This window comes from Phalacrocorax carbo, chromosome 1 (genome assembly GCF_963921805.1).
Source record: "Phalacrocorax carbo chromosome 1, bPhaCar2.1, whole genome shotgun sequence".
NCBI lineage: Eukaryota > Metazoa > Chordata > Aves > Suliformes > Phalacrocoracidae > Phalacrocorax > Phalacrocorax carbo.
In genome coordinates this window covers 70874743-70892701 of record NC_087513.1, presented here as the reverse complement: position 1 = coordinate 70892701, position 17959 = coordinate 70874743, and the positions used below count along the sequence as shown (strand labels likewise).

The following is a 17959-nucleotide window of genomic DNA, read 5'->3' as shown; positions in this document are numbered from 1 at the left end:
CTGGAGGTATTTAGTCATGAGAGTATTTTAACGCATGTCAATACAACCTTTCACAGAGCACCTGATGTGCCATCTCAGTCAGCAGGACATGGTTTGGGAAAGAGAAAGGTTCTTCCTAAACTTCAGCCTTGAAATGAAAAACATTAGTTTGAGTAATAACAGACAGCATTCTAGTTACTTTTAAAATTTAGCTTTTAGAAAGGACATACAAGCATTTTACACCAAAAATCTAGACTGAATTTATCTCTGTAAATAACTAGAAAGACGCACAGCTAAGCATAGCGTACCTGACCACAACAGGCTTCAAGCGACTAGAAAATTTTTCAAAACCCCAGAGTGATTTGAATCGGGAGCCTAAGCTTTTCTTTTCTTGTACTTTGGTGACTTATGCAATTCTACCACTTTCAGAAACTTCTTGAAATAAATACCTTGGAGGCAGTGAGGTTCAGATATATGCTTGCTTCTGAAAAGTCAAGGAAACATTTAATGTATCATTTATAGTTTTAAACACCTGCTTTGCTGTGACAGGACACAAAGTCATGCTCAAATGGCAAGTCCTAGCTCAGAGCTCTTCGCCAGACACCAGCCCTCTTAACAACTCGCTGCCTTCAGTGCATCTCTCTGCAGCCAGGACAAAGTACTTTGGCCAAAGCCATGTACCTAGAGTTGAAAACTAAACTGAGGAATTGCTCACATGTTTACACCTCTGAAAATGAAGCAGTCCATGAAATTCACTCAGAGATGAAATCAGCTAACTGGGTCAAACTATGTCAGCTAGCATGTTAAAGTACGTCATGGTCAACTATTAGGGATACTTCAAAGGTGCACAAAGTACATTGGAGAACTAAGAATATAAAACACCAGGAATAATTGGCAGAGAGAAGAAAACTTGTAGCTTCTCCAGTCACCTAAGATTAGTGGTGGGAATAACAGGCACAAAGACCAGAAATGAAGCCTAGATGTTGGTTTGACCTCTTTTTCTATGTCTCCCATTGACTAGCCTTTTCTGTACTTTCACCAGGTCAAAAGCAGCGTACCTGCTGATAACTGCCAGTCGTTTCATCAGAGTTATAGACTTTGTTTAATCATTTTGAAACAGAACCTGATAATAGCAGTCCAGAATCCACATGTGCGTGTTTTAAAAGGTGAAAATTCAGTTTAGCCCAGTAATACACTCAGCTAATGCACTCTTCTTCCTTTACTTGTTATCCTGAAAATAAGTTAACCTTTTAAAATTTACAGCTGTACAACAGGTACAGTATAGCTCTTTAAGGCATGGCCTGGAGAAATGCAAGACCACTCCAACACACTCGCACAGGGCTGGCAGCTGCAGTTTGACTGAAGCTGGTAAGGCAGATTTCGCAGACTGAGCACGTACCCCACTCAGATGCACAGATGGTATTTGTGGGAGCAAAGGAAAATAAAATATAGGTTTAAAATAAGTGCAGGAGAAACACAGAATAATATTGAATCACTCCAGGTATTTCTAAGGGTTTACATTTTTCTACTTCTCAGCACATGCGAGCGTATGTTCAGGGCTTTGAAACCACGGAGCAAATGGAAGGGATTTAAAACTAGTTTTGTTTCAAATGTAAGATCACAGAAATAAAGACAGGCTCTGGGTATTTCTCTTCAGAATGTGCTTGCTGTACAGAAGCTTGATGCAAAAGGAGTTAAAAATGCTGTTCCTGAATATGCCTGGCAATGACAACTAGGCTTGACAAAAGAGCCTTTTTGGTGCTGAAGGACTCGCTCTGCTGCTGAATTTCAGATGGGTCCCTCTGCATGGTGGCTACTGTCCCATTGGTTTAAATGGACAGAAAGACACACAGCTGGAAAGAAGAGGCAAGCCACCAAGAAGTGAGGGAAATACAGCTTTAGATGCTAGTGTAACGATATAAGGAGGCAGAGTAGCCACAGTCAGATCAACCTGATTTGGCAACTTGACTCTGACGATTGGTTGGGGCCCCAAGCTCAAGGCCCCAGTCTGGCCCCTTCTCCCTCCATCACTAGTCCTTCTCAAGCTAGGAGGAGCTGATGGCCAATCTTACCTTATTAAAATTATACCATCCAAGTTAGCTGGTCTCAAGACTCTATGAAAAGCTAGCAGAGAAGGAACAGGAGGAAAACAGCACAGGTAGGAAGTGGTGTAGAAAGGTGTGAGGAGAAGAAACACAAAAGCCCATGTTTCCCATTGGAGACCCTGCTAACCCAGAGCTTGTGCTTACTCTGTCATCTCAGGAACTGAAGCTCCACAATGCTCTACTTTTAATTGTCCTCTCCTGAGCACCCTCCTCCTAGAGGACCCAGCTATTCATTATTTTACTTGCTTGTTAGATTTCATTTCTGGTAAATCAACGTTAACTTCTTGATTTCAGGTCTCACCCTTGTTTAGTAGACATGACTTAAAACACTATCCTTTAACTGCAATAAAAATCTCCCTTCTTTAGATTAAAGCAGTCTGTCTGTACCTTCCTGACTCCTCCTGCTACCCTTCTCAGTTACAGCCTAATGTAACACTGCATGGACTTCCACTGGCTCGTTCGCAACTGTGGGTAGATAGGCAGGCCCTCCTGTGGTATGCCTTGTGGTACTACATTCACTTCTCCCATGCAAAAAGAAGAGAAAAACAGAACCTTTGGCATACGGATGCAACAGAGAGAAGTCTCCAGTTCCTCTCTGGGCTATCCCTCAGCAGCACAGCTTCTAGGGTAGGAAAGTAAACCAAATGTGTTGCACTCTGACTTCTGCCATTAAAACTTAACAACAACCAGCACGTTGAATATAAAGACTCTTCTTGGTGATTTTTTTATCTTGAAATCTTGTGCTATTATTTAAGCCAGACCTACAAAAGCAAGCAAACAAACCAAAAAAGGCCAGGAAGAGTCTTTAAAGAAAATTTTTCAAACTAACACATCATATAAAGATATAAACAAAGAGCAAAACTTTCTAACAGCAACATCTTTATGAAAGTATGCAAACTAATTATATATTCACATCTGAATTACTTGATATATACATTTGCAAGTGTCACTCATTTTATGCTGAATTTATTAAAAAATTTAAAAAACTTCTACAAAGAGTCTACACTTACATTCAGTCACAAAACCTATGTTTGGAGTAACTTCAACACAAATAATTACTTCAAATTTTCACCAGTGTCACTAAACAGAGTCGAGCCCAAATACTTTTTTTTTCTTTTTAATCTATTCAACTGAGAGTAATGGAGCTGCAACGGTTTGGGTTTTTTAATCCTGAAGTGGATTATACAAAGAACAATTTCATCAAAGATTTTTTACAACAAGCCTAGCGTTACTGGTTACATCTTATTATTAAGGTAAGCATTCTTCAAAGAACTGTATGATTGGAATCTCTTCCAGATACATAGTGACACGCTATTTGCTGGCTGCAGTGAGAAGAGTCAAAATGAAAACAAAAATACAAACGTGCTTTTTTCCCCTCATCTTTATTGATTTAGACTCGAGCTACAGCCAAAAATAGTGCATCTGTAGAAAATTACCACACATGCTATCAATACAGCATCATCGCACGTTTAGAATCATAAGCACTTGACAAATCGCAAAGGGAACATTCAATCTAACATTTTGACAATGCAGCCCATGAATAGCAAATACAGGAAGAACGATTTTTTTCCTGCAAAAAGAAATATTTCTGAACAGGAATGAAAAGCCTCTGTTAAAAAATGAATTCCAGTCAGCATGGAAAACTCATGCTGGCTCATTCAAGACATCAACATACACGGCTGGGAACTTTGTGTGGAATGTCACACGGTACACAGAAGCCACAACTCTGCTACAGGTACAACGCCGTCTTCAGCACTTTGTACGCCATCGAGATGGTCACTGCATACCCAACTGCCCAAGACAAACCTCTGCCAGGCTGGGGAAGCGGGATCAAGTATGCAAAGGTGTGAGCGATCCTAGCCCCGGCGAAGATCCTGAAATGCAGCAAGGCTGTGTACAGCTCAGGGCCACTGAGAGCATACAGCAGTCCAATGCCAAGAAACGGGACAATATTTTCAAGGTCATTCAGGTGGCCTCTGAGAAAACAAGCAAAGTTGTTTTACAGTGTTAGATTTTGTTGAATAAACCACTTCAAGCATCATTATTTTTCAGCACCTTCAGATCATGCTACTGCTAAGGCCCTAGCACAACTGCTGGCTTCCTCTGCAGTGGGGACTTGATTCAGCTACTGAAATTATTTCAGCATGTTCACCTGACATCACTCTCCTGCCGCACCCACATTTTTAAGCTTCTGATCTGCTGTATGAAAGGTCTTAGTTTTTCCACAGCATCTTGGTAATATTAGGGACTTACATGAGGTATATGAGTGCACCTAGGTGTGCAAGAGTGCAAGGAAAGGCAGGGAAGAAGACAGATAGCAGCTGGAATTTTCTTGTAGCTTCTCTCAACTGAACATCAAATTCACTGGATGACTATGGCTGCAACTACTAGACTTCATGGCCCAGATGGTCTATTCCAATCCCATAAACTCAGTTTGCAGTCTCCATAAAGAAAATATGAAATATCATATATATGAAACATTCTATCAAATCTTCATGAAGTTCAATTATCCTGAAGAATGTTATTTTTGAGCATCTAACAGGTATGACAGTTACACTTTTGGTTCATTTTCTTCTCTACTAAGTACTCAAATAGCTGAAAAATGTTTGAAATTTTGAAACCATAATATAATTTACTAAAAATGTGTTGAGACTGAACTCCAGATCTTGAAGTATTCTTTCATGCCTCTTCCTAAACCTTCCCTGCTCCCTTTACCTCTTTAAATAAATTACACTTCCAGCCAAATTTACTGATTGAAAAAATGTCCTAAGCCTTACTAATTATGTCAAATTTCACAGCCAACTAGAATCAAAACATGGTGCTGTTTTGCAGCTGTTTTCTGAACTCATTAATCATTACATATCCTCCAGCTTTTTTTCCCCCAAAGAAGTACACTGAAGAAAGTAATGTCTTTTCTATACCCACAAACCTAACAAATTCCAATCACTTATATAGAAGAGAATACATTCTGAATACATTCTTTTTATATAGCAGAATCTATGTGGCGTTATCTGCTGCCATGAAGTTTGCAAAAGTGTTGTGGTTTAACCCCAGCTGGCAACTAAGCCCAACAGAGCCGCTCATTCACTCCCCCCCTGGTGGGATGGGGGAGCGAATCAGAAGAGTAAAAGTGAGAAAACGCCTAGGTTGAGATAGAGACAGTTTAATAGGTAAAGCAAAAGTCATGCATGCAAGCAAAGCAAAACAATTAATTCCTTCACTCCTTCCCATCAGCAGGCAGGTGTTCAGCCATCTCCAGGAAAGCAGGGCTCCATCACGTGTAACAGTTACTTGGGAAGACTAAGTGCTATAACTCTGAATGCTCCCGCCCCTCCCCTTCTTCTCCTGCCAGCTTCAGATGCTGAGCATGATGTCATATAGTGTGGAATATCCCTTTGGTCAGTTGGGGTCAGCTGTCTTGGCTGTGCCCCCTCCCTGCTTCTTGTGCACCCCCAGCCCACTTGCTGGTGGGGTGGCGTGAGGAGCAGAAAAGGCCTTGACTGTGTGTAAGCGCTGCTCAGCAGTAACTAAAACATCCCTGTGTTATTGACACTGTTTTCAGCACAAATCCAAAACACAGCCCCACACCAGCTACTCTGAAGAAAATTAACTCTACCCCAGCACAAAAAGAAAATACAGTAAACTTCCATTAAGAACCGTTGTTGGGAGGAAAAAATGGATGCTGCAACCCCAGTGGAGTACCTAGAACCAAGCTGACTTACTAGGTCTCAGGAAGTCTGAACAACTCCGCAAAACAGCGACACAGGATTTATAATACAGTGTTTTAAAAAACTGATCTGAGTAAATGACTCAGTGAGGTAGCTGTCATTTCTCTAATGTAGCAATTTGAGTTAAAAGGGCATCTGGTCGTGAAGTTAGTATTGACTTAGTTATCCTCTTAGAATTTACAAATAGAAATGAATTACTCCTCACCAGAAAGTGCCCATTTTTATATAACAACCAGCAAATCAAAAAAACTAACAACTCCCTGTACCACTCAGGGGAAGAAAAGGAAAGTTCAGAGCATCTTTACAGCCCACTGAGATTAGACTCTTCTTCCTGAGATTTTAATCCAGGAGAGACATACAGAAATATACTAGTCTTCATGGAACCAGAGTCATCTACATTTGCAAGGACGCACTGTTCTGAAATCAGAGCTGATACTTATTTTCAAGATCTTCCCTATTGGTTTAAATGAAAACAGTTCGTTCACGTTCAAGCTTCTGGTACAAAAATCTATATAGCAAAGAAACTGTTAGCTTCATTAAGGAATAATGATATGGAAAGCATTCTGTTAAAGCTTTGCTTGTTAGCACAGGTGTATCAAATCTCTAAAGTTATGATTTTGGTAACTGAAAATTTTGTCATCAGATAAATAAAATTAAATAAGCTGCAACATTTAGCCCACGGAAATACAGCTTACATTCTGCAAAACAAAATACATGCACCACAGTTTGCACGCTGCCATACTGTTAATAGCATTCTTCCAGAAGGCTGGTCAACTTCCCTGTACAATTGACTCATCAGTGAGTTACCCTGATTCAATCCAGCAAAAAGAGCACAGGCTTTGACTCCCATTCGGTAAGGTTTGCCAGGTTAATGCCCTCATTACAACTCCAGAGTTCTAGGACTTCAGCATAGTGTTACTCCTCTTCCCTGTTATTTCCTTTACACTTTAGGAAAAGGTGCAACTATTGCAACTGGTGATCAAATTATATAGAAAGCTGATTTACACTTAATGTACACTGCTTCATACTAAATCAACATATGGTCATATTTTACGACCTTCTCACCACTTCCCCCATGCATACAGGATACTATCCAAGAGTTCGCTATTATAACTAGACAATGACTTACTTTTAGTACGCATGCTGATGATTTGAATGTGGAATGGTTTGTTCATTTAGACAAATTAATCTATTAGATTATTACATAAAGCAAGATACACACAGGCTTGCCAAAAAGGATGGGGTGAAATTAATTCCTTGATTTAGTATTATTCTGCTATTTAAAATAATTTTTAAAGGCTCCTATGCATTACCTGCGTACACGTTCGACATCCGGATCAGTCCGCAGATATTTTTTAGCATTCTCACCTTTACCAAATGATGCTGTATCTTCTGCGTTGGCAAATGCCTATTTCAAATATAAACACACAAGAGACATTAGAAGCTAGGATGTTTCTTCTAGTCGAGGCAGTGTGCTATAAAGGTCACTCTTTTTACTAATACCTCTATAACTTCACATAACTTGCCCGAAGTCAGATGCACAGGGAATAATATATTGTTCACTGCATTACCATTTTCTTGAGTCTACCCTGTATGTAGCTTGTGTGCTGACAACTTAATGTACTTTACACAGGTAGATAAAGCCTTCTTGTAAGATGGACAAGCATGGCAGATGACTGACACTCAGTCTGAAGTAATGCCAGTGGGCTGAAGGAATGTTAAGGACCTGGAAGGTAGAACTACTGTCTGTACTGCCTAAGTCTCTTTTTCACCATTCTTGACAAATTACCTGAAAGCCCTTTTGGAACCCTTCCTTCCTTCCTTCTTCAGAAGTCTACACAGCAACAGCATCTAAGAAACTCATCCCATCCCCTTTTATGACCAAGTAAGTTTCTCCCTTTCCTCTTATGTACAAATTTTTCCACTTACATGACCTGTTATTACCTCCAAATACTTTTTGAAAACAACATTTAACTCTGTTAGCGCAGACTGTAGTAGATCTCGCCCTGCTGACACACGGTAACACATGCATTCTGTGGGCTGTTCAGGCTATGCAGGCTTAAGTCAAGAAAACATTTTGATTTTAGGAGAGCTACATGATTGCTTTCTTAGGCAGCCTTGATCCCTTTCCGTGGAATATCCGTGGCCTAAAAATTCTGGAGACACGTTAACAGTATCAGCAACACTTTATCTTCTCTTGCTCCACTACCTGCTTTCCTCCATGTTTTCTTAATATTTTAAAAACTTTTTTAATATTAAATAGGAAATAAAAATTGCTTTACTAATTTGTCTGTTGATAATATTACTGTCCATCGTAAGAAAACCAAGGACTCCAAATTAATGAAAAGTCTATCATCACCTGCAAACATATGGATCGTAATATGGGATGTGCATCAATACAGGACTCCATTGGATCTACATATAGGACCAATACAGCTGACACGGTTTCACAAGAGCAAAAGGATGTAAGGTTACAACACAGGCACCTGGGTCCTATTTTGAACATACAAGACAGGCTGTGTGTTCTACTATACTCAATTTTCAGCTGTGCCAAAGACCTAGGAGCTATCAGAAACCAGCAGTAGCTCAAATGCAGTGCTATTAGGAGTTCAGGAGCAACAAAACAGTTCAGCTGGGTTCTCTTCCACCCAGCAGGAACTAAAAGCAGCAATTCAATTACGGGACTGCAGCAAAATCCTTGAAGCATACACCATCTTGCAGAAGCAGATCTCACAAGAATAGCCATATGAGGCAAACTCAGGGCTATTTCAGCCCAAGACCAAGTGTTACCAACAGTGGCCATGAGCAGATGCCTAGAGAAGACCAAGAACAGGTCAAACATAACATGATGCTTCCCATGAGCACGCTCTCCTAAGCTAGATGCAGCTTCTGCAGTATTTAGTAAACCTCAATGGTTTCTTGTGTGAGAAAAAATGACTGATGAAGTGGATCTTTCACATACTTTTCTAGCCTACACATCAATCCATGTAAATTTGCAGCCTCTCATTCTAGAAAAAAAAAATTTTTTTTTAGATAATGACCTACCTGCAATGGGAAGGGTAAAATAATTAGGGAGTGTAAAGAGCTTTAGTATTACTGGATGAAAGGGTTATAGCTGCACAGAAATCCACTTCATATCCCCTATTCTGACCCAACTAGTTGGTTATTCATACAACATGGCTCCATATCACATTTTATTTACTTTATAAATTGGGTACCATAGACACCAGCTTTCTGCAGAAGACAGTGGAAATTACAGTTATTAAAAACTCTTATTTAAAAATAATAGAAATGTTTTAGAAGGGTAAGGTGAGTCAAATGCAACTGTAGGACACAGTCTCATAATTAGGTTAAAGATGTCATCCATTTAGAGACCAACAAAGCACCAACGTGCCAAACTCAGGATACTGTTAGAGGAGCGAGGAGGAAGAAAAGGAACGGCACCAGCATTTGAAAGCTAAAAAGAAAAGAAACACCTGCGATAGCTCTGTATTTCAATACGAATTTCGATCTATTCTACCAGACAGTATTCCCAGTTTCTTACCTTTCTTGTGATTCTGAAGTATGCTGTTATAAGGCTCATTAGCATCATTTTCAGAAGAACAATGGTTGCATAAGTAGCATAAGCCCGGAAGACTTCATTGTCAATTAACTGGGTCAATTTAGCCATTTCTTCACTTCTCACTGACGACCTTTAACAAAACATTAAAGTTAGGCTAAAATCATCGCAATTCAAAGTTCTGACAAAAAGATTGTCAGAAAAGACTTTTTTTAAGCATCACTGCAATGACAGCACAATTTTACCACTGTGAAGTTTATTTTCAAACAAATTTATTTTCATTTAATATTTCACTTCCATTATATCTGCTTATTAAACTGTCAAAAATATAAACCACCAAAATATTTAATGTAATTGCAGAAACAAAATTTAGTCACAGAATCAGTACACTTTTAAAATAACACAAGTAGTTAGACCACTTTTAGACCAATTTATCTGAACTTGTGAATTTCCCTAAGTAGTTACCAGGATAAAAAGAGTTTGATCACATACTATACCTACTATAGTGTTTAAAGAGGAAAATTAGTATTGCCTACCTTTTTTTTTTTTTTTTCTGGTAAAATGACACAATTGTAATTGCAGTTCAGCTTTCAAACTAACCAGTATCTTCCCACCCAGCAATAACTTGTCATCAAACTGAGTTAAACACGCATTTTTCTCCTTTGAGACCTTGCTCTTAAAAATTGCTTTTAGCATGATTCACGGGCAAAGATTAAGTTGGAATGACAAAAAGCAGAAAACTATTTATGCTTTTATCATGGGAGGTTTAAGCTAATGAACTCTCTCTCCAATGAGACCATATCAAACCCACAGTGCTATGGAGGTGGTACCTGTTATCAACACCATGAAGTTAATAATGTGATGAGGACTGAATGCACATAAAACAAAAAGCATATCCCCTTGCACATTCACTTTGTGCTCTGCACGGAGCAAGGCTTTTGCCTCATCAAGTGTTTCAATCGTGCAGTTAGTGGGTAGGAATGCATAAAACTAGTATGTCTTAGCTTCACTCAAGACTGAAATAGATGTATTTTTTGTTATAGTTAACTTCGTTATTTCCTATAATATCGTTTTAACAACAGTAATAAAAAGTCAATAACAACTTGATTACAGCTCTAACAATCTCTCATCCTGCTTTCAGCACAGAGTCATTGCCAGCTATAGCCAAACAAAGGCAACTGGACTAGATGAGAGCAGTAGACGACTATTGCTCTGAAGGCACATCCTTGGTGGGGAGGTGGGCAGGATGGAGGTAAGCAGCCGTTTGCTCAGTGAAACAGATGTAGCCTTGTCTGGACCTGTCTGGCTGTGGTAATGGGATTTTGCTCTCTCTTTTATCCTTTCCAAAACAGTGCTTGGCTCACCAGGCCAAGCACTGGGTCTATGGATTACAGGAAATTCAGTGTAACTTTCCTTCCTCTCACTTCACAGTAAAGCAGTTCTCAAGATAATCAGCAATTTAGCAAAGACTTTTCTCAGCAGTTTCACACAACAAAAAGAAAGGAAATCTGTGGCTTTAGAGCATTTTTCCTTACTGGGTTTAAAAATAATTTTAAAAATACATATATTTATATATATTAGAAAATATATCCAAGAACTATGCAAAGTCATGAGACACTGTTCACCAGTGTCCCTGTGTGCCTCCCGCTGGAACTACACCACGTTTATCTATTTTCCCAACTAGTAGCGTTGGCCTTCCCAAACTCTCATAAAGCCCAGGTCTCGCCTTCACCACGAAAAGGAAAGATCAAAACCTTAACGAAGATTTCATAGTTTTAACACCAGCAGAAAAGCCAAAAATAAACCCCACATACTAGAAGAGCACAGAGCTTGGAGGGACAGAAGACTACAAACAGCCTGATCTGCAAATGTCATACCTCTCCGTGGCGGGAATGCGAGACCCGGGCCTGGTAAGTGCGCAAGTCTAGATACCGCGTGAAGGGCCTTAAAAGCAAAATGGGTAAAGACAGGTCAGCCGCTGCGCCCCGGGCGGGAGCACAGCCACGCTCACGTCCCCACGCCGCCCGACCGTGCAGCTGCCATCAGCAGTATCAGCACCGGGACCGGCTTTTTGTCCTTCGTGTGTTACAACGAGACTTTTCAAAGCACGCTTAAACTACTGCCGACCGCCCGGCGAGGCCCCGCGGCCCGCCGCAAACTCCGCTTCCGAACGAGCGGGTCCAGCAGCCGGGTGCGGCCGCCGCCGCCGCCGCTCCCTGCCCCGGGCCCCGCGCTGATGGGGGCGGCGCGGCCCGCCCGCACGCCGCCCTCCCTTCACGCTTCCCGGTGGGGGCGGACGGACCCGCGCAGCAGGAGAGCCCCGGCCCCGGGGGGCGCTGCCCCCGCCGCGGGCACCGCGCCGCCACACCCCCCTCACCCCACCCGGCAGCCCGGAGGGAAACCTCGCCGCGGCCCCGGTCCCGCGGCCCCCTCACCGCTCCCCGCCGAGGGTTTCGCGCCCCGGAAGGCGGCGAGGGGTGACGGGGCGGGGGAAGGCGGGAGAAGGGGCCCGTCCGCTCCCGGCCGTCCGCGGGGGCCGCCATGCCGCAGCGCCCACGCACCTCGCCCGCTTCCCCTCGGAGCGCGCACACCGCGGCCGGCCCCGCTCCTCCCGGCCGGCCGCGGCGCCTCCGGGCCGCCCGCCCCGGGGCCTGGCCCCGCCTCGCCTCGCCTCGCCCCCTCGGGCGCGGAGGCGGGCCCGGCCCGGCTCGCCGCCGGGGATGGCGGCCTCTACCCCACTCGCGGGGCCGATGTTCCCCGCGGGCCGCCGCCTTCGGGGCCGGTGTCGTGGTGGGCCGAGCGCCGGTTGGGCCGCGGTGGCTCAGCTGGGACAGGCAGGGTGCGGGGCCAGGCCCCAGCAAGCGTTACCTGGGAGGAGAAGAAAGAAAACCAGGGAAAAGAACAAGCAAGAAAAAGCCCTCCTGTCTGAACACCCCTGGACTTTGAGACAGAGGGAAACCGGAGATTGTGACCGAGCCACGCTTTGTTAGGGACACCCCGTGTCCAGCGATTGCACACGCTACCAAGTGGGCTCAAAGCTTACCTGAAAAACTATGTAAAGCACCTAAAGCCTCAGTGCTTTGGGATCCTACATTGTTTTGGTGGATCTGAACTTTTACCAAAGGAAAAAAAACCCAAAACGCCTGCATTGCCAGGCCATCAGTGCTGTTTCAGTCAATATGCATCATGTTGCTTTGCAAAGCATAACAGAAAATAAAGGAACTTCAGCGCTGGCCACAGACTTCTACTGGCGCGCTAGGAGGTGGTGAAAGGAGGAAACCCGCTGCCACTGCTTCTTCAGAGAAAATTATGCTATTCCCACAGCACTCCTCACAACTCTGGAGTAATGCTTGTGACTAAGCAGCTCATGATAAACAAGGCTGAAGAAAACAGAGGTAACTGTAGTCAGGTGCCCAGTAAAGATTTCAGAAATAATCCTAAAGATGTGTACAAATTCAGAAAGGGATACCATTTTTAAAGCTGCATCATTATGGAAAAGCTAGTCTTAGGGTACATATATTCAGCGTTCATTGATGTTACTTCTGTGCTTCATGTCACGTTAAATACCTGTGTGTGCAGACCTGTGTGACTCATTAACTATCAAACACAGCAAAACTTGTTTGAGCAAGGCCTGCAGTATCAGAACTGAGAACTGTTCTTAAACAAGGGTAGAAGCTGGGTTCAACAACCTTTGTTGTCGTTAAGGACACAGCAAATACTCGCATGAACATGGATGCATCCAGGGAATGGATTTATTTTTAAAAAATGGAGGCATTTCTGCAGTTCATAATTACTTCCAGGCAGGAATTTCATCTTCATAAATTTTTTGTACGACATCTAACATGTAACATGACCCAATCACATAGTGTAATTAGGACTATTGCAATAAAACTATAATTATTTTCTATTACTTTTTTTTTTTTTGCTTGGCATTCTAATCTTTAAACAAAGCCCATTTAAAAGAAGGTAAACCTATTAAGTTAACAGAGTTAAACTAAACCTACATTATTATACTTGAGAGGAACAGCTGGTAATTGATTTATATGCAGTTCTCAGAACTAGACCTGGAAACACCAGAAAGCCATTTTCATTAGTTGTAGGTAGGATATAAAGAGAAGCAGAAATGCAGCTAGAAATGATACAAAAATCACCCTTTACTTTGGATTTCGCATTCCTGTTTTACAGATTCTGGAAATTTAGATTGATTTATGTGATCTTAAAAAACACCTATGAAACTGGGAAAGCTTACACGTTCCCAGTCTGAATTCTGAGGCCAACATCTTATTAATTTTTTCCCACCATCATTGAATTCCCCTAATTCTAAGGAAGGCACAGAAAGAAGATATGAGGAAGGGAGGGAAAAGAGGAGGGAAAGATGAAAGATAAAGAAAAAAGAAAAAGTGAAAGAAAAAAAAAAGAAGAGGAAGGGGAAAGGAAATTAAAGGAAATTAAAAACAAAAGGAAAAATTGAAAGAAAATAAGGGAAGAGAAAAGACAAAAATAAAAAAGGAAATAAGAGAAATGATAAAAAGAAAACAAAATTAGAAAGGAAAGACAGAAGTGAAAGAAAGGGAAAGAAAAAGAAAAGAAACAAGAAGAGAAGCCAATATTTCTTGCAGACCCTGAACCACTTTAGAGTGGGGAGGAGTCTAAATAGAGTGCAAAACCAGGGCCATAGTCAGTAAAGCAGAAGTAAACTTGAGCTCAAGGTCTATTTTCTTCTCAAAGTTCAGTAGCAGCATAAAGTGCCTGTACAACATTTGAAAACTGCTGTGATCTAAGTGAGGTTAGATACATAACTGTGGTGATAGTTGCTCCTGAGGGGCCCATTCTCACAGTCCTTACTCATGTGAATTGTCCCTTTGATGCTAATAGGATTACTCTTGTAAATCAGGGACGCCATATCAGTCCGATGCCCAGGGTTATACTGATCATGAAGGGCTTGATCTTGCAAACCTCATTCATGTGAGCAACCCTTTTTCATGACAATTTTCCCATTGACTTGAAGAACTATCCATATAGCCAGAGACAGTAGAATCAGGACACAAATTTAGGGTCAGCATAAAAGTAGGAATGCAAGAGTTTTTCATTTAACCTCCAGCAAGGAATAGATACTCCCGAAGAAGGCCAGATAAGTGCAATCATTCTCTTTTGACTGCAGGGAAGGCAAGGGAGAGGCATATATTGATCAGCCTTGTTCCATCCTGTCTCCTCCTCTGGCTCCATTTATCCACCATAATTAGAGTGGTGAAGAAGGCACCAACAATACATTCTCACCACACCTGAAGTTTCTGTTCACCACCCCCTTGCTAACATAAATGAGTTGTTTCCTCAAATAGCTGTTCTGTAAAATCGACAAATTTTGCCTCCTGCATTAAATCAACCAAGGATTTACAGAGTAAAAAAAATCATGAACACTGAGTTTCAGTTCATATTTTAACTTAAATTCTGAAATACTGTTTGCATGCCAAAAGAAGAGTGTTGCAAAAATGTTTAGTGTAATGGACCAGAGTCAGTTTTTGTGATACTCCATTAAAACCTACACCCTCTGGTTAGAAAGCAGTTCTGCTGTATTAGATGTTGACACCTATGTAATCTCGCTGTGATTCACATGCTTCTGCTTCAGAGGATCTCAAGCTGCTGTCTTCTTTCTCTGGGAAACTGCTTCAAAAACAGCAAGAAAGGATCTTTCTTCAGTTAGGAATGCTTCCTGCTGGGTATAGCTCAGTGAAGGGTTCTCTGGCATAAGCTGCCGTTTGGTTGAGATTCTAACTCCAAAACAGCTGTGTCCACCTGTCCGTCTCTTTTATTCAGGCCACTGTTTGGAGGAAGACAGTTCTCAGTAGTGGAATGTAGGTTGTTTGAAAAATTCCAGTTCCTCGCTTATGAGGCGGAAACGATAGTATATACTTTTAAGTGACCAGTCACATTGGTTGGTGATGAACAAGCAGTGAGAGAAGGTGAAAGGAGATAGTCTCCACACAGCACAAGAATGGTCATATCTGCTGATTGTCTGCTCAGTTATACATCATTAATACATGATTCAAAAATCGCACAAAGCTCATTTGCTGGTCATTTAAAGAGACAATGAGTAAGGTTATTCTCTAAAGTTGCTTACTGTCTTCCATCAAGTAGCACCATTGCTACAAGGCATATATGCAAGGGGGGGGATCAAAAGCTGTGATGTAGACATATCATAAGAAATACTTCAACACATGAAAAATGTCTGTAAGCTCTTGCCCTGCACAGCTTGATATTCCAGTTGAGGCACAACTCAGAAAGGGATCGGCGGGCACCTAGGTAAACCTTTTCAGTAGGTCTGTGTATGAGCACATCATGAACCATTTTTCGCCTTGATTCCTCTTTCAGTGCACATGAATACTCCAGCAGTGGTCTCGCTTCTGAAAATACATCTGCAGCACAGAACCAGCTTTGCAGCTGAAAGTAACGCATATGCGGTGAGGTGTTTAAAGTCCTGTGCAGTACTGAAGGGAAAAGGGCATCAACCTCAGCTTTTATGGTGCTATTTGATCTGTACAATTGTTTTGATTAGGAAAGCAAGATATTGTGTGTCATTAAAGGCCCTGAGAGAGTCAATGTCATTATAATGCTCAGATGTACTAATAAAACAGATTTTGCCAACACCATAGTAAGTTACTTTTAAACTAATCCAGTGAGAAGAGTTATTTGTTAAGCATTATCAAATACAGCTTGCGGAACAAAATCTGATCCTTTAAAATAACACTGAAGTAGCAGACAGAGAAAAATATTCATTATAAAAGCAGAGAGGTTATCAAGTTTCATTTCACAGATTGAACAGAAAGGAGACAAAGAATAGAGAGCAAAATGAGTTTTAAGACATTGAGGTTTCAACCATTAAGAGTCAGTAAAGTTTTCCTTGTGATACTACTGCTCTGATCTAGTGGCACAAGAAAATCACAAAGCTGGAAACCAAACTGGAAAGTTTCTTGCTACAGTGCCACTCCAAATGCACATAGAAGGCTTACAGTCAATTTAAGTGAGCAACTGAGGAGAGACAGAGATGATTAGAAGTATCTAGCAAGAAGTTACCAAGGTATCTCTGCAGACAAGAGATTCCTAGAAGTAAACAAGCAAAAGCTTTACGGATACTGGAGATACCTGTAGACATACAGACCTGGTATGTCTATAGACAAATAGGTAAAGTTATAAAGTTAATTTTTAAAGTGCTCCCAAATCATACCGTGAGGTTTTTGTACTTGTGTAGATGTAGGTATTTATGTAAGGCAGTGAAGGAGCTAGACCCTGTGGATTGAAGCAAGCTCATTTTCCCATGGGGGTACTAAACTGCTCTGTGATGTTCTGAACCTTTGGTCACTGTTAATCTTAACTGGATTCATGTAACGGTTGAATGTCAGTAGGCTAAATGGTCCTGTCGCTCATTATTGGTCATCTAAAATTGGAGTTTCTTAACACATAGTATATATGTCACTGGTGGGATGTGAGCCATGTTTAGCTAATAGAGCAGCTTCTCTGGCAGTTTGGAGATGCTTATGAGAGCTGAAGGCAGACAAGGAGAGGTGTACTCCTGCGCAGGTGGTTATTTTTGAGGAACAACCATCTGGAAGAAAGAACCTAAGTGTTGCATGTAAGCAAGATATTGATCAGTAGTAATCACCTGTCCTGTCAACTGGCATTTGTCACTGATCCAGGTGGGTGGGATTCTGTAGAAGTACTAAGTCAGAGGATGTCGGGAGAGGAAACAAATGCCCCAGCTTTTGGGTGTCTGTTGTCATCCTGCAGGAAACGAAGGCTGGAGATTCCTGCCTTCAGCAATTCATCTGTCTGCAACTCACAGCTTGGAAGAAGTTGTGTAATGAATGCAGAGCGAGTACATTCTGTTCCTTGAGGAATGAGTGCCCAAAGTGTGCTTGTCTGGGAGTTAAATTTGTGTGTGAGTTGTTATGTAAGGGTTAAGAGGCAAACTGTGTAGTCAGTGTGAGGCAAACATCGTTGTTTTAAAAATCAATTATCTGCAATTATAGGGCCTACTCCAACAGTACCATTGCAGTATGCAGAGCCCTGCCAGGTAGCACAGCTATTTTTATTAGCAGCCTCCCCTCCCCCAGCTCTCTGTATGGAGCCAAGTTTAGAGTCAGCAAAATGACTTGGAACCAGCACATTTTATCCCCAACAGGCCAACCAACCACAATTAAACTGTATTACCATACATTGGGCTTTAAAGGGGATCCTTTACTGCAGTATATAAAAGGCTGTAAGGAGAGACAGAGAGGGAAAGGAGAAGACAAACATTTCACATGTAATGGGTTAAAGTCCTCCCTGATGTAAGTCCATTGACTTCAGTTGGCTAGGGATGAATACAGACAATTCAATATTTAACAATCAGCAACTTTTGCTTAGTTGGCAAGAAATGTACAATTTAAGGTCCAGAGCCTTCCCTGTGCTCTTTCTGTCTTCCTGAATCTTCACTCGGCTGTGGTAGCTCTCTGCTAACAGGAACGATGGTCTGCAGGGTTGGCTGCTGGGTATTTTCTGCTGTGCTGCAAGATTACTCCTCATGCTTTTATGGTGCAGCAGTAGACTTTAAT

The 17959-nt window shown here is 41.7% G+C and overlaps 2 protein-coding genes across 4 annotated transcripts in view; one reads left to right on the top strand and one right to left on the bottom strand.

The window, feature by feature from the left end:
* Positions 1–3447: 3447 nt before the first annotated feature.
* MGST1 (microsomal glutathione S-transferase 1) lies at positions 3448–12039 on the bottom strand. 2 transcript variants are annotated; one of them, XM_064459223.1, is made up of 5 exons: positions 11933–12039; positions 11249–11315; positions 9357–9504; positions 7126–7220; positions 3448–4060 (listed from the first exon to the last, which is right to left on the bottom strand). In XM_064459223.1, exons 3-5 carry the CDS (start codon positions 9480–9482, stop codon positions 3814–3816), a joined length of 468 nt encoding a protein of 155 aa, XP_064315293.1. In that variant the 5' UTR covers positions 9483–9504; positions 11249–11315; positions 11933–12039; the 3' UTR covers positions 3448–3813. The 2 variants fall into 2 exon arrangements, with proteins under 2 accessions (XP_064315293.1, XP_064315303.1); XM_064459233.1 differs by lacking the exon at positions 11933–12039 and adding an exon at positions 11807–11931.
* A 3769-nt stretch (positions 12040–15808) lies between these two features.
* The window catches only part of SLC15A5 (solute carrier family 15 member 5), a 63805-nt gene continuing 61654 nt past the window's right edge, over positions 15809–17959 (top strand). For both annotated transcript variants that reach the window (XM_064459211.1, XM_009506128.2), the window contains exon 1: positions 15809–15829. The gene's annotated coding sequence lies outside the window, so the exon portion shown is untranslated. The remainder of the gene's footprint in view (positions 15830–17959) is intronic.

What these genes read in the sequence shown, in the direction of transcription:
- MGST1 (XM_064459223.1), bottom strand. Translation starts at nt 9,482, where the DNA reads ATGGCTAAATTGACCCAGTTAATTGACAATGAAGTCTTCCGGGCTTAT. An exon ending in ACTTCAGAATCACAAGAAAG is followed by an intron (nt 7,221 to 9,356) that starts GTAAGAAACTGG and finishes TATTTGAAATAG; the next exon opens with GCATTTGCCAACGCAGAAGA. An exon ending in GATGTCGAACGTGTACGCAG is followed by an intron (nt 4,061 to 7,125) that starts GTAATGCATAGG and finishes TTGTTTTCTCAG; the next exon opens with AGGCCACCTGAATGACCTTG.